We start from the raw sequence: 20,541 nt of genomic DNA, 5'->3' as shown, positions 1-20,541 counted from the left end.
TCAATCTGATGACAAACTCAAGTCTAATAAAAGATATATGTATATGTGTGTGTGTGTGTGTGTGTGTGAGGTAAATATAGGAATATGGAAAGATGTGAAAAGTGAAGAAAGTGACATCTTAGAACTCACTCATAAGTCACTTATTTGCTGGCACATATTTTCCTAAATATTCATATTAAAAATTATTTTTGGATGCCTTAATTGTAAGTGAATTGGAAAAGGTTCTAATTTGAATCTCTGAAACACTTCCAAAATTCTGGAATCATTCACTAAGTTGTCTCCATATTATTTTTGGCTTATCTGAGAACAGAAGTAGACTTACCTTAGAGATAGTGCTAGAAGTTCTGTATAGCTATGAGTTATTCTTCAATTTCACATTAGTATTAATTTTCCTTTGTTTCCTATCAGTAGACAAAAAAAAAATGCATAAGACTTGTTTTGATCTCTTCAGACAAGTGATGCAGCTTCTTGTACAAGCACTTAAACACAGCTACTACCAAACTGAACTAAGTCTTTCACCCATAAGTATCTACAGAGGAAGAAGGAACAGCCACTGAGAGAAATGAAAAATACTTCATGTCTCTAAGAAAACCATTAAATATGTTCTTTGGAGCATTTCTGCATTTGGAGTTATGCATCCTGAAATTCCTGCTGAAACCCTGAAATATAATGAAGTTTATTAGAAATATCTTTGTTAACTATTTGCTATAGAGAATTATATTTAATATTCACATTTTTTAACTTGTGCATTTTTGTGAGGAAAAATGAATAAATACTTAATTGTTTTGTTTTCTTTTGTTTCCATTTAAAGAAGCAACCTTTTCTGGTATTGTGCATTAAACACTATTTGGATGAAATCTCCAAACACATTTCTAAATCTGAAAAGACTCTGTTGACTTTATATTTATAAGAGTACATGAGCACCTGAGGATTTAAATTAATTACTCTTGAATGTTGAACTGGAAAACTTCATCATCTTTGTTTCTCCAGAAAATTTTCATTATGTCTTCCAAGAACCTCACATTCGCAATTGAACTTTCTAATGTTAATGTTGATGCACTGCATTACATTTGCTGTTTAAGTTACAAGCTTACATCAGTTTTCTGAGAAAAACAAACAAAGAAACAAACCTTAGATTTCTTAGAAGGCCATGTAGGATTCACACATCATGCTGCTGATTCTATTTGCAGCTATTCCCATGACAGAAGTATCCAGGCCACTGTGTCCAGAACTATGTCCCCTGATGTTATGTCTCTATTTAAATACATCTCCATTACAAGTGTTTTCCTTACATTTTATCATTGACTTGTTCCCTCTTTTACTCTCTATCTTGCCTTTTTCCAAGTTTGAAGACTAATTATTGTGAAGATACATCCATGTATTTCACTTTACTTAGGAATACTGATATTAACATGAATACAAACAAAGTTTTAAAATGTTGAAATGTTTTTCTCCTTCTGATTTATATCAAAATAAATATGTTTATGAAAAATATGAAAAATTAATTTTGAGATAGTGTTTTTTTTTTTATTTGGTAGTAGGTAACCAAAAATACTCTTGAAAACTACTGAATGTTCAGCAGTTCATAGAATTACACGCATTCCTGATTAAATGTCATAAGGTTATCTATTGCTAGTTTCAAAAGTAATGCCATAAATCATCTTCAAATCTTCTGCTTTGTGATTGATTCTTTCATGATAGACTTTAATGAAAGAAAATTCTACAGCAGTGTAGAAAATATAACTAATATCAAACAAAAATATGTATCCATTGAAATAATAATTAGCGTGGCTATGCTTTGATTACCGCTGAATGATTGTCTGACTTTTCAAAATTAATATTAACACAGTAGTTTGCTGACTTGGAGATATTTTCCAAATTGTGTGGTCCATAGCTCCATACACCTCAATACCACAGCTAATATATATAAGTCTGCAAGCCAATCAAAAGGAAACATAGTTTGAGATGGGGAAGTGACAAGAAATGCTCAACGCAATGTTGGATGGCTGAGCTGCTGACTTCTTGCTTCCTGGCAAGAAGTGATTGAGCTGCTGCACTATCTTAACTCATAGTTCAGCTGCCCTGACTCAGTCTTAACCATTTCCTTTTGGTCACTATTTATTGCATGTGTTATAATCCCACATATATGGTAAATAATTTAATACTTAAAAGTTGCCTGATGTTTTAATGTTTTCAAATTCACATATGCTTTCTTTTTCCCTATGCACTCCAATTCCCTCTAAATGCTCATAAAAGAGTAATGATAGTATTTAAGTGAAGGCTTTAGACTAGAGATGAGAATGCCCCAGTATCCTCGATATTTTTAGTTAATCCTGCTTGAGAAAAACAAAATATTTTTAAGTCATTTTCAACTTTCATGAATAGGTTTTCGGTACTATCAGAAATCATGTTTGACTAGCTTTTTCTCTGGATAACTACTGTGACATTCCAAGAGTAATACTAAGTGCTTTCAGAAATCATTTGTGGTTTAAGGAGTAGTTCTAAAATGAAAAGTAAGGCTTTGCTGTAGGGAAATATTGGTAACTGACAGACAAGGCAAGTCAGCTCCCAGAAGTGCATTTTTTTTTTTTTAAGAAAAAAAAGAAGTCTGAATGATATTAGCAAGTAGCTTATCCTCATTTTAGTTCTTGGAATTCCTGTGTTGTTTTCTGCCTTGTAGGACACAGAAATAAAATACAGCCAGATCAGAAGTATAGCTGCTGTGTTGCTCTGCAAATTCCAAAAATGTATGTGTGTTTAAATAATTTGACTTGACAAGATGCAATCTACAGTACTGCATTACTAAAACTTCAAATATTATTACTGCATTAATTCTCAACTTCTTTCAAGATTTCTATCTCTATAAATAAGTGTCAGATTGTTCAGACTGAGTCATTTCAGGTTGCTTAGGATCAGTGACTCTATTAACAGTTTGATGTGGTCAATGTATGTTCAGAACATTATTTTTGTATAAAAAACAGTCTTCTCTAGTTGCCTAGAAAAGATAATGCAGATAGGAAAATAAAAAGCATAAGTGATGCTCTGGCTGTGTGTGAATAAAATTACAGATGTGAATGAAGTCTAATTGTCTTATAGCATTGAGAGATCAAACCAGAATAAATAAATATTGAAACATATTTTTATTTATTTTTTAATATTTCCATTCCTTCATTGAACATGTATGTAGAAAAGATTCAAAGACAAATTTCATTATAAAAATAAAGCACAACTGTGTCAGCTAAATGCTGCTAAAAGTATCCTGTAGAATCCTTTATACTGCTACAGTCCCTGTTGGAATTGTTTTGATCAGTTATTATACATTTAAACAGCAGATAAGGTTTTCATCCCTCAGAATAAGTGGTATCTATGATGAAAAAGAGAGAAGGCAGCAAGAATTCTAGTGACCTAGACTCTCTTCCTCTTATAAATTAATGGAGTGAACCTAATACATTTGGACTGATAAATGTTACTCTACCAGAGAGTGGAACAAGATATAGATTTTATGACAAGTAAATCTTCCTTTATGCTATTTGGTGGCCTTCAAACATATCATCCAGTCCTATAACCTCTAGGTATCATGAAATGGAAATACTGTTATCATCTGGTTTGCATCCTTTAAGCTTTCAGAGATATTAAATATGAAGTTGTTGCATTGTCTCCAGTGTCAGATCATTTTTTGAACTATATTTTTTAGGGTCTGGAAAAAGCAAGCAAATACATAGGTATGTGCATGACTGTGTGTGAATCTCTGATAATGTGATTATGAGACAGAAACTATTAGATTTATAGTCCATAGTTTGAGCTGTGTGTTCATTTCCACAAAAACATCCACTAGTATACTGCTGTAAAAAAAGAAAACAAATAAAACCATTTTGTTGTTTGAGTTCTGTTTAAACCATATTAGCAAATGGGCATCTTTTAAGGGGAAAAAAGTGATTGCATTTCAAACATCTGCTTTTTAAATGTACTTATTATTCAGTTACATAGAGTCTTTATTTTATTATCTTTCTTTAACAACAGCAGAGCTTAACTGAGGAAGGAAGATTTAAATGGTAATTGAAACATTGAATTTGGAAATAAGAGAAAAACATAGACTATAGCTATGTTGTTATTATAAGAAATAATACGTTTCATTTCTAAACAATGTATTTCTACTAAGAGATCTTGGTATTCTCTGAAGGCCAGTCAAAGCAGCCTTGTATTCACATTTTCTGCATGCAACTGGACAAGTAAATGTTTTGTTTAGCTGTCAAAATAAGTGCCACATTATTATTGGCATTGTATAAAACGTCATTAACAGCTCCCAAATGCACATCTGAAAAAGCTATTGCAATCTTTTCCTCAATGCTTGATGAACATGAAAAGCTTCTTTCTTGCCCTTGCCTTCCTTTAAAACATTTGTGTCCTGCTGTATAACCCTTCCCGAGTCTGTTCTTCAGTGACAGAGTTACTGTTGCTATCTTAGTCTTTCTCAAAGTCTGGTCATTACCTTAGATAGGTATAAAACAATAATACAGCCAGGAGACTATTTAGTATATTATGATAATGGCCTTAAATTTATTTCAGGGAGTGCATAGTCTTTTGCGGCTGGTGGTTTGTAGGTGCTAAGGGAGAGATCAGGCTAAATATTCTTGTGGGCTTCCTGACTTAACATCTGCTAGGTAGTTATTTCAGGCTTTAGGAAAATAGACTCACAGATCCAGCAGTCCTTTAGTGCAGCAACATGCATTAATGTACAGCATGATTTTGGCAGTGATACATTACTTAAACAGCTTAATGCTGCTTCTCAAACAAAAACAAAGCAAAACAAAAATAAAAACAAAAACAAACAAACAGAAAAGCATGGAATTGAGGTACCTGCTACTGGCATGTGAACATTGCTTAGTCGTAGAAACTGTTAAATGTGAGATTTATGCATGCCCATAAAAATATGATTTCAGACAAACAAACAGCTGGAATTTATGTGGTCTCATATACACTGAGGTATGATATGCATCATTTTATGAGTCTTAGAAACCAAGTTTATACACAGATGTCACAAGAACATATTTAACCTACTTATCAGATTGGGAGGGTTTCTGGATAACTAATGATGGTGCATTGAACTAACTTATTCTCTTATAGAAAGATTCATATTTCCAAGATGCACAAATATTAAATTAAAGTACAGAAAAAAAAAGTGATATCAAGTTGTGATAATAATAGCATTTACTTGAGTAAAACATATCAAAGATAATATGAACTTTAAAAGAGTTTTTAATTTATACAGTCCAAGTTTAGGTCATTTGAAAGTTCAGAGCTCTGACACACCAGATATCTTTGTCTTTTCTCTTCACCCACTACCTATCTAAATTGATACACGTGTACTTGACCTCTAACTAACATACCTTGTAGGAGAGGATGGCACACTGCATTCTTTGATCTAAAAAGCTATATGTCTTTAAGTCCTGTCTTGGCTGCCACAGTTAAAATCCACCGTTTGTTTGTTTGTTTGTTTTCTGAACTGTTTGCAAAGCTGTGTCCCTGAAAGTATTTTGCTATGAAAACTAGACATTTCCCATTCCCTACAAAAGAGAAAATATCTTCCCCAGACAACTAAACAAACAAGATTCTGGCATATTATCTTGCCTCAAAAGAAGGAAGGTTTGATGGACCTGTACCAAAGAGTATGGATACTATTCATATTCTTTTGCAGTAAATGTTACTGCAGAGCTTGTCTTTACCCATGGTTATAGTTGGAAAACTGTCAACACAGTGCAATGTTGTCTTTTGATCCATAATTTTATTTAAATTAAGTCAGCAATGTAGCAAGATTGCACAATAATATTTTTCCATTCTATTTCTCCCTTTCAAACACTTGATAGTCTGCCACGTGTGCATTTACCTCATCATTATCACATGGCCTCACGCCTATCTTGGCTTTTCACAGGCTTTGTTTAATGAGAAAGAAAACAGATTGCTATCGGGTCTTTTGCTATCTAGATAATTTCTTAAGTTCTTACATAAGGGTACAACCCAAGATGCTGCCTGAAGTGAATGAATCTCTAAATAGTCCTACCAAATATTCTCCAAAATGCTTCTTTTGTGGTTTATTTTTTTTTCTCCTAAAGATCAGCAAAGGAACATAAGTATGACTACAGCAAGTCAGTGTTTATTGCTGACATAATTTGGGGGGAAATTAACAAATGCCACACAATTTTCATGTGGTCAAATTAATTTAGAGAAATACTTCTTTGTCATCATAAGAAAAAGAACTTGAAAATAATGAAATAACTTTGTTTTGGTATGTTTGAAGTGAAATACCATTATTGTGCTTATCAGTGAGAACATTTCAACCTTTTTTCTTTCAGAAAATTACCTTAGTATTGTTTTTTTAATAATATAGATATTATTTGATTTTAGAGTGAAATTTTTTCTTTGAGTTAAAGTTGTGGTTTTGTTTGTTTGTTCATTTCTTCTTTAACCAGAGAAAATATATCTTTCATGTATTTTAAAAGGGCTTTCTTTCTAATTCAGACATGAGCCCTACTACTGATTTTCCAGACATATCTCTATAAAACAGTTCATGATTGAAATTAGACATCCCTGTAGTTATGAGTGCACAAGTTCAAGACAAGAGAGGTACGCGTGATATATTTAGAAGTGGTTTGAGCATAAGTTATTGGTCCTTTGTGTTTCAGTGCCTTCCACATATGTCCTCAAAGGAGAAACCACACCTCACTGTGGTTCTGCTCGGTGGCTCCCCTCAAGTAGAAATAAAGAAGCACTGAGTATCTCATAATATAAAATGTCGGCTAAATGGTTTAGTATTTCCTAAGTGACTTCATTAATGTCATCCATTAATCCTCTGGGCTATTGTATGTTTGGTGGTCCATTCTATTATTGAGTTTTTAAGTCTGGAGATTTCAGTATACTTTTGTGCTTAACCAATGAGCAGCAGAGCTAGCAGACTGTCCTGTTTTGTGTGTCAGCAAGATGAGCCCTAACACCTTCACTTTGAGTATCCTTTACCTTCCCAGTAAAATAGCACTCTTGTTTATCTTAAGTTCCACCACCTATCTTCCACTGCTCAGATGCCTGGGCTGGAAAAGAAAATGTTTTTAAGTCCATTCTATCACTTGTGCCGAGTTGAGCACATCTGCCAATGTCTGGGCTTCCTGAACAGGGAACTTCTTTTAGTATCAGATGTTCCCCTGAGCTGTTTCGGCCCCAAGCTGTTTCTTAAATACAGATTGTAAGGTCCAAGCATCACTGAAATCTTGTAGTAATTTAGAGCTATAAATATTTGGTCAGTCAACCTGATGTGTTTGTCAGTCAAATTAATTTCAAGTTGTCCTCTGTATTCACAAGCTGTTAGAAAAGGTGAACAAGCACAGAACTAGACATTTGTTTCATTAAGGAAGAAAGCTAAAATTTGGTCATTTAGTATATGCAAAGGATTTTTGTTGTTGATATTTACCACTTACAGAATGTTCATAATAGTCATCTGATATATTTACAGTAATTCAAACAGTGGAGTCCAAAATCACAGTATACATATGAAAAATACAGTCTTAAATTCAGTTGAATATGCGTTTGTTTGTTTGTTTCATCATGGAAATTTTGGCATTTATTCCTTCACGTATTTATAGTGGGAGACTTAAAAGTGTTTTGCAGTGAAATCAAGTGCAGTGCTTGGCATTCCACTTTATACCGGGTGCTCGTTTCCTATTTAAAATTTATTAGTTATTTTATTATTGGTGTTTTTATTTTTTTGAATTGAATAAGTTTAGTTATTGCAAAAGCAAGGCGATTCATAATAGTTTGGTCCAAATATAGTGCAATCAGATGGTATGCAGGTTTGTCTAAAGAGCTTTGACAACCTCTTAATCTTGATATGTAGCATGCCATCTATTCTAGTCACGGTCATTTAAGAAACATATAATGCATGTCATGCTAAATTGCATACTAGCTGTTTGTTTAGTGTGGACATAATTACACCATAAACTGAACTGCAATCAAAACTGAAAATAGACTTGTAGTAATATTTTTAAAGTTTCAAAATCTTTATGCTAAAACACATTTTAGATTTTCCCAGACATTCTGTAATCATCTTACTGCCCATTAACTGCCTCTCTGAGTCAGGTAAGGGATAATGAACCTTGGGGACAGAGATGTACATTCTGATTTGACAATATATCTAATTCTATGTGTGGGTTTAAGTCATAGTCCAAGACATACTGACATGCTATGGTATCAACAAGATCAGTTGTTAGTTTGCTTACCTGGAAGTTTCTCCTGCTCTGTTAAGCAGTTTTGATACCTGTCTGATACGTGAAATTCTTCAGTCCTTGCACTTTCAAAACTTCCACTGACCGATCTCAGTATTGATTACTTGTGAACTGTAACAATCCCTCTTGCTTGTCTGATGTCTTTAATCTTTTGATCCATCTCCATGACAAATCGATATTTATATTCTCATGGAGACAGTAGATGCACATTCAGGTTCATGTGTCTGCAGACAGAGTGTTTGTCTGACAAATTGGTACAGAAACAACTGAACATTTTCCAGGATGGAATAGTAAGGCATTCCAACACATCTTGAAGAAGAAGACACATATGATAGAATTACCTGCTATCTGCTAATGCTTTTTCTTTCTTCCAACAGGTCCCATAAGCAGCATTCTGGTTAATAAGTATGGTAGCCGACCAGTGATGATAGCAGGGGGCATCCTGTGTTCATTTGGCATGATTGCTTCCTCTTTCTGCAATAGCGTTCTGGAGCTTTATCTATGTATTGGTGTTGTTGGAGGTAAGAGTGCTCTTAAAAATGTAATATTATTTCTAATACTGTTGTACCAACAACACCTTAACTGAGGAAGAACTCACCATGCAAGACATTGCAAATCCAAAACAAGAAGGTAACAATATCAGTTCATTTCAGCTACCCAAATGTTTTTATTCTTTAAATTAGCCAGCATGATGTTAAATTATTTCATAGAATATTTCAGGAACAGATGAGGATTTTATTCAATAAATGCTGTATGTATGTACTCTTCCATGCTGCACTGTAATTATGGTGTAAAAATTGACAGCACTTATTACAGTAATTTTTGTAAAATTTTATGTTCATTGTTTTAGCTTTCAATCATGTTACACATCAAGGGTGGCAGAGTATAGCAGAATTCTAATAAAAATGCAGAACCTAATCCCAGCTTTCTGTAGGTTTTCTCCCATAGAAAATACAACTTTCAGCTCTAAAGCTTTCTGTGTAAAATCCAAGCCAACTCTCAAACAAAATTATTCCTGTGTCATTAAAAGCCTGAGTATTTCCTATGATAATGAGCTGAAGTAACTGTAAAGCCAGTAAATTAAGTAGTTTATTTACCAAAAGTATTTTTTTTAAGTGAAACACTGCAACTCTCAGAATACAGAAGGCAGATGTAGTTAGAGGTGAAATACTGACACATAATGAATGAATGATATTTGTTCCTGTGTTCAAGGTTATCTTCTCTACACTGGGTTTCCTTCATTGTTCAATGTCTATTTTTTAAAGTTCTAATTTACTATATTCTAAACTTGCACTCATTTAAAGAGTGAAGTCAGGGCCTGTGAAAGATGAAAACTTCTCTATGCGACCAAAGAGATCAATAGCTACTTAGCTTTTATTACCAAGATGTCTTCATATGAACAGAAGGCCTAGAGGTCCAACTCATATACTCATATGAATGTGTGGACTGCTCCCTTACTTGTCCTCTTCTGCAACTCTTCCACTGGTAGTAGGGACTTCCATACCTGAGGATATAGAGCTGAATGTACTCCAAATTAATTATCCCTTTTAATTTCCACTTTTATACACAATTTCAATCCTAAATAGGTCTGGAAATAAAAAGTGAGGAGATTTATTTGTTTAGATTCACCTACTTTCATTGTAGCTGAGGTGACATTTAATAACTTTCATGAAATGAGCCAAGAGAGAATTGTATTAGAGCTTACTAAATAGAAAATAGAATCATGGTGCAGATACTGTAATTCCTCTGTCATTTCACTGTCTCTATCATTGCTGAGAGTCAGCAAGGAATTTGGGCTTATATTAAAATGCTACAGGTGAAAACGACGGAATGCTGCCATGACTTAGTCCTGACATTAAGACAGACAGAAAACCATGGAGCTGAATTTCATTCTCATGCTAGTGGATTTTCATTTTCATTGAAAATCACTAGGATAGATATTGGTAATTTTAAAAACAACTTGGCAACAGTATAGCGTGTGTTCTGTAGTGCATGCTATGTGATAATACATTGTATTTTATTTTATTTTATTTGTATTTTAGGTCTGGGTTTGGCATTCAACTTACAGCCTGCCTTGACCATGATTGGCAAGTATTTCTATAAGAAGCGTCCCATTGCTAATGGATTGGCCATGGCTGGAAGTCCAGTGTTTCTGAGCACATTGGCACCTCTCAACCAATTCCTCTTTAATGCATTTGGTTGGAAAGGAAGCTTTCTCATTCTGGGCGGACTACTTTTGAACTGCTGTGTGGCTGGGTCACTTATGAGGCCTGTTGGACCAAAACCAGTCCCTCCGGTGAAAAAAGATATTGAAAAAGGCACAGGAGATTCTACCCTGCACAAAAACAACAAAAAGTCTTTTTGTCAAACTATCAATAAATACCTAGACCTATCCCTGTTCAAACACAGAGGGTTTCTGATCTATCTGTCAGGAAATGTTATTATGTTTGTTGGTTTCTTTGCTCCAATAGTATTCTTGGCTCCTTATGCCAAACACAAAGGAATTGATGAATATTCTGCTGCTTTTTTGCTATCCATCTTAGCCTTCGTAGATATGTTTGCTAGGCCTTCAATGGGACTTGTAGCAAATTCCAAATTTATCAGGCCAAAGATCCAGTACTTTTTTAGTTTTGCTGTCTTCTACAATGGCATCTGTCATATCTTGTGCCCTCTGGCAACAAATTACACTGGCTTAGTGATATATGCTGTATTTTTTGGGTTTGCATTTGGAATGGTTAGCAGTGTACTTTTTGAGACTCTGATGGACCTCGTTGGTGCTGCCAGATTTTCCAGTGCAGTTGGACTGGTCACCATTGTGGAATGCTGCCCTGTGCTCATAGGCCCTCCTCTAGGAGGTAAGAATCTCTTTCATTCCATTTATTTTTCCAGACATGACCTTGTGGCTTACTAATGAATTAATAAAATAATTTTACTTAATGTTATGTCATGGTTTTTTTCTGTGATTAGGAATGTACTGTAGAAGCATTGCATTGTATCTGTTATCTTTGCACTTCACAGTTTCATATCCACATGAAAATATAAAGGTGTACATGAAATGCATTTGCGGTGGGTAACGAATATATCTTGACTAGCCCTTAAATTCAAGTGATAAATGTATTGATTCCCTGAACTTCACGCCACACCTCCACCCTCAGCCAATTGTTTAGCCTATTTCTGTAGCCAGGAGATAGGTCTGAGACATTTCAGGGTATGAATAATCCTACGTGGACTGAAAGTTGGTTATGGTACTAACTTTTCTTTTCAATGTAAGTAAAGGGAGATAAAAAGCAGACTAGGTGTACAACTTGGACTATATTTGTTACTTTTGGGAATCAGGTACCAAAAATTATGATAAGAGTCTTACAGTGATTTCTCTTCCGTATGTTTTTTTTTGTTTTGTTTTTATTTTTTTTTAAGTATTTATTTAGTAATGCTAGTGATTTTTATAATCTTAAGGTAACATAACATATAAGAGACTAAAAAAATAGATACCCAAATCTTGTTGAAAAGTGTATGTTACTTTTGTGTGTGTGTTGCACCATAAGCCCAACAATATAGAAATGCAAAGATTTTCAGCCCTGTGAACATTCACTATACCCACATAAGCAGTGCCACAAAACTCAGCTAGACCATATGAGCCTAAAGGCATGTCCAGGTATTTTTAGGATTGCCATCAACATTTGTATGAAAAAAAACCATTCCTTGATGAAATTTTAAATAAGGCAGAACTATTCAACTCATTTTGATACAAAAATAATTGTACAAGTATATTTTTAAAGGACCTCAAGAAATTCCATATTTGCCTCATCTTTTAACATGTGAGTTAATTTTGGTAATGGCAGAACAAAATACGTGCAACTCACACAGATCCTTTCTGTGCCACCTAGTGGGGGGAGCCACCTGTGACTTAGTGTCTAGCTTTTTCAGCCAGGCTGTGAAATCAATATCAATGCCTAAAAATATTAAATTTAATATTAATAGTGCAATATACGAAAATTTATTTTGTATTACATCAAGTTTGCGTAAGCTTTGAAAGGCTGTGTATTGTGATATAACAACAGGTTTTTGTGCTATAATGACAAGTAATTGATTTCTCTTGTTAAATAGAGACAACAGGGGATGAACATATGAAAAATCTGAATTACAGTTTTGACTAGTTCATGTTCTTTAAAATATTATGCTGAAGTAATGTTAATTCAGAATCTCATTTTTAATCGATTTTATGAGACTGCTTATGAATAAAAACAGTAAATTGTCCTATTTACACTAATAAGTGAATTATACACTTGCACCACTACCTGAGTTTTTCTTAATGCTAGGCTTGTGAAATAAAGAAAAGACTAAAATAGTTTGATGGCTTGTAAATGTGTCTCAGGTGAATTAGGGCATTATGGATACAACCCAATAAAAGCATGTAAGTACTAAATTGAAGTATTCTGCTTATCTTTTGAATTTCAGTGATAGTGTAGCTGTGTTCAAAGCTGAATGCTTGGATATGTTCAAACATTGATGAAGGAGTTGAAAAAATCAGAAAGAATGTATCATAAAATGTAAGATTATTGTATGTTCTGTTGAAACTAATCTTAGAATTGTGAATATAATTTTTAGGTTCAGGCATCAGAGTTCAAAAATCAGCAGTTGAAGATGATGGCTGAAGGGATAAGCCTTTTTTTATTTCTTTCACCACTCACAGGAGAATAAAAATGAAAAACAAGCAGTTGATGCACAGTGACAGCAGTCTAAGAAGGCACATTCCTTCTCATCCAATTGTCTGTGTACAGCCTCCATGAGTGTCAGACAGTCACTCCAAAACAAGAGGAAACAAAATTAGAAGCTGAATAAAATAATAAGACAATGAATGAAAATAAAAGAGCTGAGAACTGTCTGTCATTATTCATTAAGCTTTGCTTAATTTGTTTTTCAATATTTTAACATTGTCAAGTCATTCTAGTGACAATTGCTAGTTTAACTAATACAGGTTTTGTTAGAGGTCCACTACGTGTTTTAGAAAATTTAAATGTGTTGGAAATGCTTTCCTCCTCCAGTTTCAATACCAAGTCATATATAGATATTTATCCTAGAGAAATATTTAGACCATATTAGAGAAATATTTAGACCATTATTTTTAGTATTATATACTAAAAATGCTCTTTTCTTCTTTTTTTTTTCTTTTCTATTTCAGGCTGGTTAGTGGATGTTACTGGTGAATATCAATACATGTATTTTGTCTGTGGAGTGATTGTGATAGTGGCCAGCATCTGGTTGTTCATTGGCAATGCCATTAACTACAGACTTTTGGCAAAAGAGAGGAAGTTAGAAGATGAGAAACAGGAAGCACAGAAGAATGCTGACTTGAAGGAGGCAGAACCATTAACAAACAATGAGAACGAAGATGCTGCCGGCAGAGCTGACAAAACTCTTGAAGATCCTTCAGAAAGAGAAACCAATATTTAATCTACAATGTAGTCCAGAAGACAACATTTATGACTTTCATTAGAAATATGCCTTCAAGACACAAGCCAGGTTTTGTGTTAACAATGATCAGTTACAATATTGTATGGGAACAGATTTTTGTCCCATGTCAAGACTAGGAGTTAAATTACTGTCTACAGTTTATTTATTTCAGTGATACAAAATTGAGGTTACAGAATTATGGGCTCCATACAATGAGCCCATCCAAACTATGACTCTGGACAGACAAGAGTCAAGAAAACTAGGTATAAAGCCTTCAAATGACAAAGTTTTGTTTCAAAAATACATCCAATGCAAAAGCTTCTCTTACTGTTAAATGGGAAGATATTTTGTGTTCATTATAGAGTGTTAATGTCAGTTAATGTCAGTTGAATTACTGTGCCCAAACTGTTATTTACTACTAATATCAAAAAAAGACAAAACACAATATAAGTTCAAAGGTTTGTTTCAGAATAACCTGAATGAAGCACAATGAGAACATTTTTTTCCTAATTTGTAGGCCCACTAGATCAAAATGTATAAGTGAAGGTTGGAAGACAAACAATTGGTGGGCACAATTTATAAAATGCAATAAACAGCAGAGGTTTGTTTCCTCCTGTAATAGGTGGCTATGTTGTACTTCAAGAGATACATTTGAATGTAAGTACAATCAGACCTCGCTAATTCAAGATAAGCTAAATGAAAGGATTTTAAACTAGGATTTACACTGCTAACAAGAGTGGAAATCTGTTTCTTTAGCTGCTTCCTTGCAGTGACATCAGTGTGGAGGCTTGAGTTAACTGGCAAGTCATTAACTGGTTGATGAGAAGATATAAGGTCTAACTTCTGGTCCTTGAGGGCAGGTAACTCCATACCACTTCTTGTCACCCCTTCCCATGTATTTAGTGAAAAGCTACTTCTATTTCATATTGCTGGTTTAATCAAAATGCTGCAAAGTACATTTTCAGTACAAGTATGGGAGCTTTGTATTAATGTATCCTTTTTAGTGCAGGATGTTTTGTCCTGTTTCATGTTGACACATCAATTGAAATATACACAGTTTTTCCTCTTCCTTTAGGTAAAAACCAAAACAAAACATTTTTATTAATAAAAAATGATTTAGCATTGCACTTGAAAGTGAAAAGTGCAAGCTTCTGAAGGTTTTAAATGAAAATATTTTTTCTCTATTCGTAGCTGAGGAAAGGTGCTCTTTTGTTTTGCAGAGTTGCATATAAATGCCACAGAAGTTGTGAGAATTAAGGGTCTGATTCATAGAACATTTTTGCACTGTTTATGCAGAATACATGTACATTCAATTCAAGAATAAGTATGTTATTTTAAGCCCATAAATATATCTCAAAAATATTTAAATACGCTGGACAGACAGATATAGTAAAAACTATTTAAAGTGCCAATAACAAAAGAAATACAGTAACAAAAACTAGCAAGTACAAATGCCAGTTTTTGAAGAGCAGCATTCATTTTCATTATTTTCATTATTTTTCAAAGAAAGAACAAAGGAAAAAGAGATATTGCTTGCCTCATCTTGTTTGCTATGAACTTCCACAGTAATGCTGAACTTTTTATTACCTCAGCACTATTTTGGAGAAGAAGCATCATGAATCCACTAGCAACATGGTACAAAAATTAGCATCTTCTTTTTACCCAATTATACACAGGAAAACCAAACAGCTTCTTCAGGCTCTATAGGTGCTTCAGCTCTACAAAATTTGGATTTCAGAGTTTTGGAAGAAAATAAGGCTTATATGCTCAGATCTGAGCAGTGAATTATTTAAAGGAAAGTGATTTAATCCCAATAAAGTCGCAGCACAGAGAAATAAGTACATTATACCTTATTCCAAAATGTTGTCCAGACAGCACCCTATTTGATAAAAGCATTGCTCTGGTTATGGCTGCATGGAGATACAGGGTGAGTTCCAGGACCCAGTAGGAAAAGACCCCACGTGTTCAGAGATGTGGAGTTTCATAAATGCTTAGCTGTCATACAGTTAGGAATATCAGTTATAATGCTGGATTGTAGAGGATGAACTGAAGCATCAGCTAAAGACTAGTCATCAGGAACATTGCTCTTGACAGCATGTGGTAGAAAGGTGGTTGAAGAGTTGAATATGGAGCTAGAACAAAAAGGAGTGAGGCAAAAATCTGTATGCTTATTATCTCTGCAAAACAAGCAAGCAGACAAACAAAAACCCAATAAACCAAAATGAAAAAAAAAAAAAGCAAGCCCATAGTCCATTAAAAGCTGATGTTGACCTTCAGGACTCAAGAAAGATGATAGTTAAGGCTTTTGGGAAGTTCACCTGTTTTATGAAGGACTGCAGAATACAGTAAAAGCTGGCATAGGAAATAAGGGAAAAACAATATTATTTGAGCCATAGACACCTGCAATAACAACAGTAATGTTTGTATCTCAGAGGAAATCAGCATTTATATATATTCTGTAGAGAACTCCTGCTCTTTCATCTCCAGTCAGTTATGTCAGTAATAGGACTGAAAGAGCTGCTTTTACCACCATTCACCAATGTACAACTTTTAATCACATAATAAGGTAAAATGATGTATCAGGAAACTGAAACAACGTAGTGTATGAACTGAATTAAGTGAAACATTTCTTTACATCTTTTTCATTTTTTCTTCTTAAAACTGGCAACTACTACAACAACAACTAATCAGAATACACTTGATATTACTGAGTGTTATGGAATTCCGAATTCTGAGTATAATAAAGAACAGTGGAGCCATATCTATGCAAAGAAATGCCAGGAGTGAAAGAAGTCTTCCAAATAAGAGTCCTAAAGCAGTATTTTAATGTGTAGTACTTATTTTAATTGTTAATAATAAACTTCCGTCAGTCAATTCTATGAGCATCAAAGTAGTGAAATGAATATAACTTGCCTATAAACTCCAGAATGTCTTTCTTACTTGCACTGAGCTGAAATAATTACTGCAAACAATTTCCATACCATTCTGCTTCCAGGATGAGACCCATGTATATATCATTTATTTAAGTCTCCCTGCTGGATTTTAGTTACCTTGGATGTCCCTCACTATGGACCATTGCAGGGTCGAGATTAAGAGATGATTTTTCTCTGTCAGTTGGTGTAAGCTAATCCTGAGTTGGCCTTTATTTCATATATTCTTCATCCTCTTCATCTCCATCCCATAATATTACTGAGCCAGATAATCATGTTGTTTATATTTGATCAATCAAATAATGCCAAAATCTTAAATTAGTAGGAAAGGGAATAATCAGCTTCCATTGATCATATTTTTCCTATTTAACATCAATATTAAATTTCAAATAGATTCAGAGTACTTATCCAGATATGTTTATCTCTTTAGGGTGTTTTGACAGAATTCTCTAGTAGCAGGATGGTTCTTCTGTTTTGCTGTTTTCAACTCCAGAGTAAGCCTTCTCACTAATAATCCTCAGTACTTGTTCAAGAAGAAACAGTCACACTTGCCACTTCTCACCATTGAACTGTGATTGCAGCTGTTGCCAGCTTTGTGTCTCCCTCAAGTTCACACGTGAAATACTGTAGTCAAACTATAGTACTTATATTTCAGGAGGGTGATTTGTTAACTGTTTTGACAGGGTTGGGAAAAGTTGTGTTCAAGTAGATTATTATTCTTTTCTAATGATACTTTCCTTATGATAGCAAGTTCAGCTTTCCTTGCTGTTGAAGTTAATGGCAATTTCACTGACTTCCTGACTCAACATTTACATTAATTGTAATGATATTTTTGCATAACAAACTTCAACTGTACTTAAAGAAAAAAGTTTGACAGAACATATGCAACTGTTCAAGCTTAACTTAACCCAGAGAAGTCTGAGAAGAGTCACAAGCTTTTGTGTGCTTTTTTCTTCTTCTTTTTTGGTACAACTGTCCATAGAGATTCTATGAAGTAGCAATGCATCATATACTCTCTCAATGGGTAGATTTAATCTTCCTTAGTTTTATCCATATAGAAATCATCTTGATTTTATTTTTCATTAGAATTGCATCCCTGTTTACTATTTTTCATTTCCACTCTCATTTGTCTTGAAGGTTCTCCTGACCCTCAGTTTTCCATTCTCATGTTGCACATAAAACTTAGATATAGCACAGAGTGACTTTTGTTAAATACTTTCTGTCATTGTCTTCCCTCAAATGCCTAAGTAATTTTTTCACTTGCTACTTTAGATGGTTGTGGGGAGGTAAGGTATTATTCACATACTTAATAAACTACAGATATAACACACAACCAGATTGGATGTAGCCATCACGATTTCCCTAAACAAAACAGTGACCACTTTTTTAGATTCATAGAATGGGTTGAGTTGGATTGAGTTGGAAGGAACATTTAAGGTGATCTAGTTTCAAACCCCCTGCTATAGGCAGGGACACTTACTTCCCACTAGAAAAGGTTGCATAAAATGCAATCCAGCCTGGCCTTGAACACCTCCAGGGAGAGGGCATCCACAGCCTCACTGGGCAACTTGTTCTAGCGTCTCACCACCCTCACAGTAAAGAATTTCTTCCTAATATCTAGTCTAAATCTACCCTCTTCCACTTTAAAACCATTTTCCCCTCATCTTGTTGCTACCTGCCCTTATAAAACATCCCTCTCCAGTTTTCCTGTAGGCTTCCTTCAAGTACTGGAAGGCCACTCTAAGGTCTTCCCTAGAACCTTCTCCGGGCTGAAGAGCCCAAGATCTCTCAGCCTTTCCTCACAGAGGTAGTGCTCCAGCCCTCTGATCATCATGTCCCTTCTCTGGGTCTTCTCCAACAGCTCCTTGTCCTTCTTGTGTTGGGGTCCCCAGAACTGGACATAGTACTCCATGTGGGGTCTCAGGAGAGCAAAGTAGTGGGGCAGAATCATCTCTGTCACACTTCTCTTGATACAACCCAGGATACGATTGGCTAGATTAACTTGCTGCAATGGATACTGTCAATTTTGCCTTTAATGAAATTGAATCAAGGCAATTTTTGTTAGTTTCTCTACAGATTACTATTTTTTTACTCCTACTGAGAAATATAGAGGGATTTTTAGAAAATACTTATAAGAGATGACATCAATTTTAACAAGGCTCTCTGGTTTATTTTTGGGGTAGGTACTTTTCTGATGTTTGCGCATACATATTTAAAACAATTGAATGTATAGGCACCTTTTAAATCACAATTTGCATAAGTATTGCTATATAATTTCAACATCATTTGCATGTTATTATTTTGCAATTCATTTTTTTTTCTTTGTCATCTACCTCTCAATTACAGTCTGGAGACTTACATGACCCTGGAAGAATACATCTAACAAAACCCATAGTGTTTAAACTCGCACAGATTATTAGGCAGTCTCCCAAATATTTGAAGTAGTTTACAGTTATCTTTTAAGGCAGTGCATACTGATGACTGTATTCTTTCTGTCAGTATTTTAGTGTTTTTTAAGATTAAGCCATACTGGTATACTTTTTGCATCACAGAACTGGTGCAAAATAATCAGTGCATCATTGAAGTATCCAAAGTCTACTGCCCTTTCTGTGAGACATCAGCTTTTTTTATTTCTTTCAGTTTCTGAATTAAAGGAAGAAACTGAATGGAAAGATATGACATTAATACATACAAAGTGTTTCAAAAAATGTTGCAGAGTATTTTGCATTCTTTTTCTCAAAAGAGTGGGAGGGAGAAAGAAAGAAAGTTTATTTCATTAGGAAATTCAGAATTGGATACAGAATTTTAGCTTTCTTTCCCACTTGTGGGGACAGGTGGGGAAGCTGGTCACAAAATATTGCACTGGGGATGAGAAGTAATGATTTCTGGTCTTGAAAAAAAAAAAGAAAAAAATTGAATTGTTCAATTAAATATACTCTTCTGCTTAGTCTACGAATCATTCTTGCCTTCTGGAACAGTCCACAAATTCCACTGAAGACAACATCAACAACAACAAAAAAAAACAACAACAGACAAGCTTTATCAGACTTTGGAAGTGATGTGGCTTCAGTGGAGGCTTCAGCCTTACTTTCTCCATATTAAATCTCAGGAATGTCAGATATAACTCTGCTAATGCAGGATTTATTGTAACTGGCAAATTTAGCTATGCCTGCACAATATGCATAGTGAATCAGTCCCTAAATTAACGCACAATATGTATTATTTTAGTCTATGTAAATAAGCAAAAACAAAAAGCAAAAAAAAAAAACAACCACAAACCTTCTGAATGTAAATTATAGAGAGGATGTATTTAAACAAATATACGATCAAATCTGTTTAATTCCTAAAGAGATATCTGTTGCCTTTCAAGCCTTCTTTCATCAGTTTATAATCTTCATTTTTATTATTTTCATAGTAAGTGATTTGTGTCTTTTGGAAGTGTATATATAAATATATATATAAGGGAATATATATCTGTATGTGTGTTTGTGTATATATATGTATTCCCCTATATATAAAACTCTAATTTATATATATTATATATATTTATGTATATATAGAATATATATAATGTTTTAGAGTAAGTTGCATATTGTGCCTAATAAATGACACGCACATGTAAGCAAATAAAAGACTTCTGCAAATGACAGAACAATGTAAGGATTTTTTACAAGAGTAAAGTTAATTATTTTTCGATTTCTTCTGGTTTTATTTATATCAGAAATTCAGTCAGGAAACTTCTTTGTTTCATAATACTGATATTTCAACCATGAATAAGGTAAAAGTTGACCTAAATTGACTGAACATTTTCACTGTTAGACTAGAAATCCTCCTCTGAGGATGGAATGGTTGGTTGGTTGCTTTTGCTGTGAAAATACTATCTGTGT

General features: G+C 34.2%; 1 protein-coding gene across 1 annotated transcript in view; it reads left to right on the top strand.

Moving 5' to 3' along the window:
- SLC16A7 (solute carrier family 16 member 7) overlaps positions 1 to 14,154 on the top strand; it is a 74,956-nt gene extending 60,802 nt beyond the window's left edge. The window contains exons 3-5 of the mRNA XM_065743389.1: positions 8,648 to 8,791; positions 10,313 to 11,125; positions 13,453 to 14,154. Coding sequence (XP_065599461.1) covers positions 8,648 to 8,791; positions 10,313 to 11,125; positions 13,453 to 13,724 — 1,229 coding nt within the window. The 3' untranslated portion in view covers positions 13,725 to 14,154. The remainder of the gene's footprint in view (positions 1 to 8,647; positions 8,792 to 10,312; positions 11,126 to 13,452) is intronic.
- Positions 14,155 to 20,541: the final 6,387 nt, after the last annotated feature.

Source organism: Cyrtonyx montezumae, unplaced genomic scaffold, assembly GCF_038088225.1.
Source record: "Cyrtonyx montezumae isolate F1298 unplaced genomic scaffold, pur_monq_1.0 scaffold_3, whole genome shotgun sequence".
Taxonomy (NCBI): Eukaryota; Metazoa; Chordata; class Aves; order Galliformes; family Odontophoridae; genus Cyrtonyx; species Cyrtonyx montezumae.
Note: the sequence above shows the minus strand (reverse complement) of the source record. Positions and strands in the feature narration are given on the sequence as shown.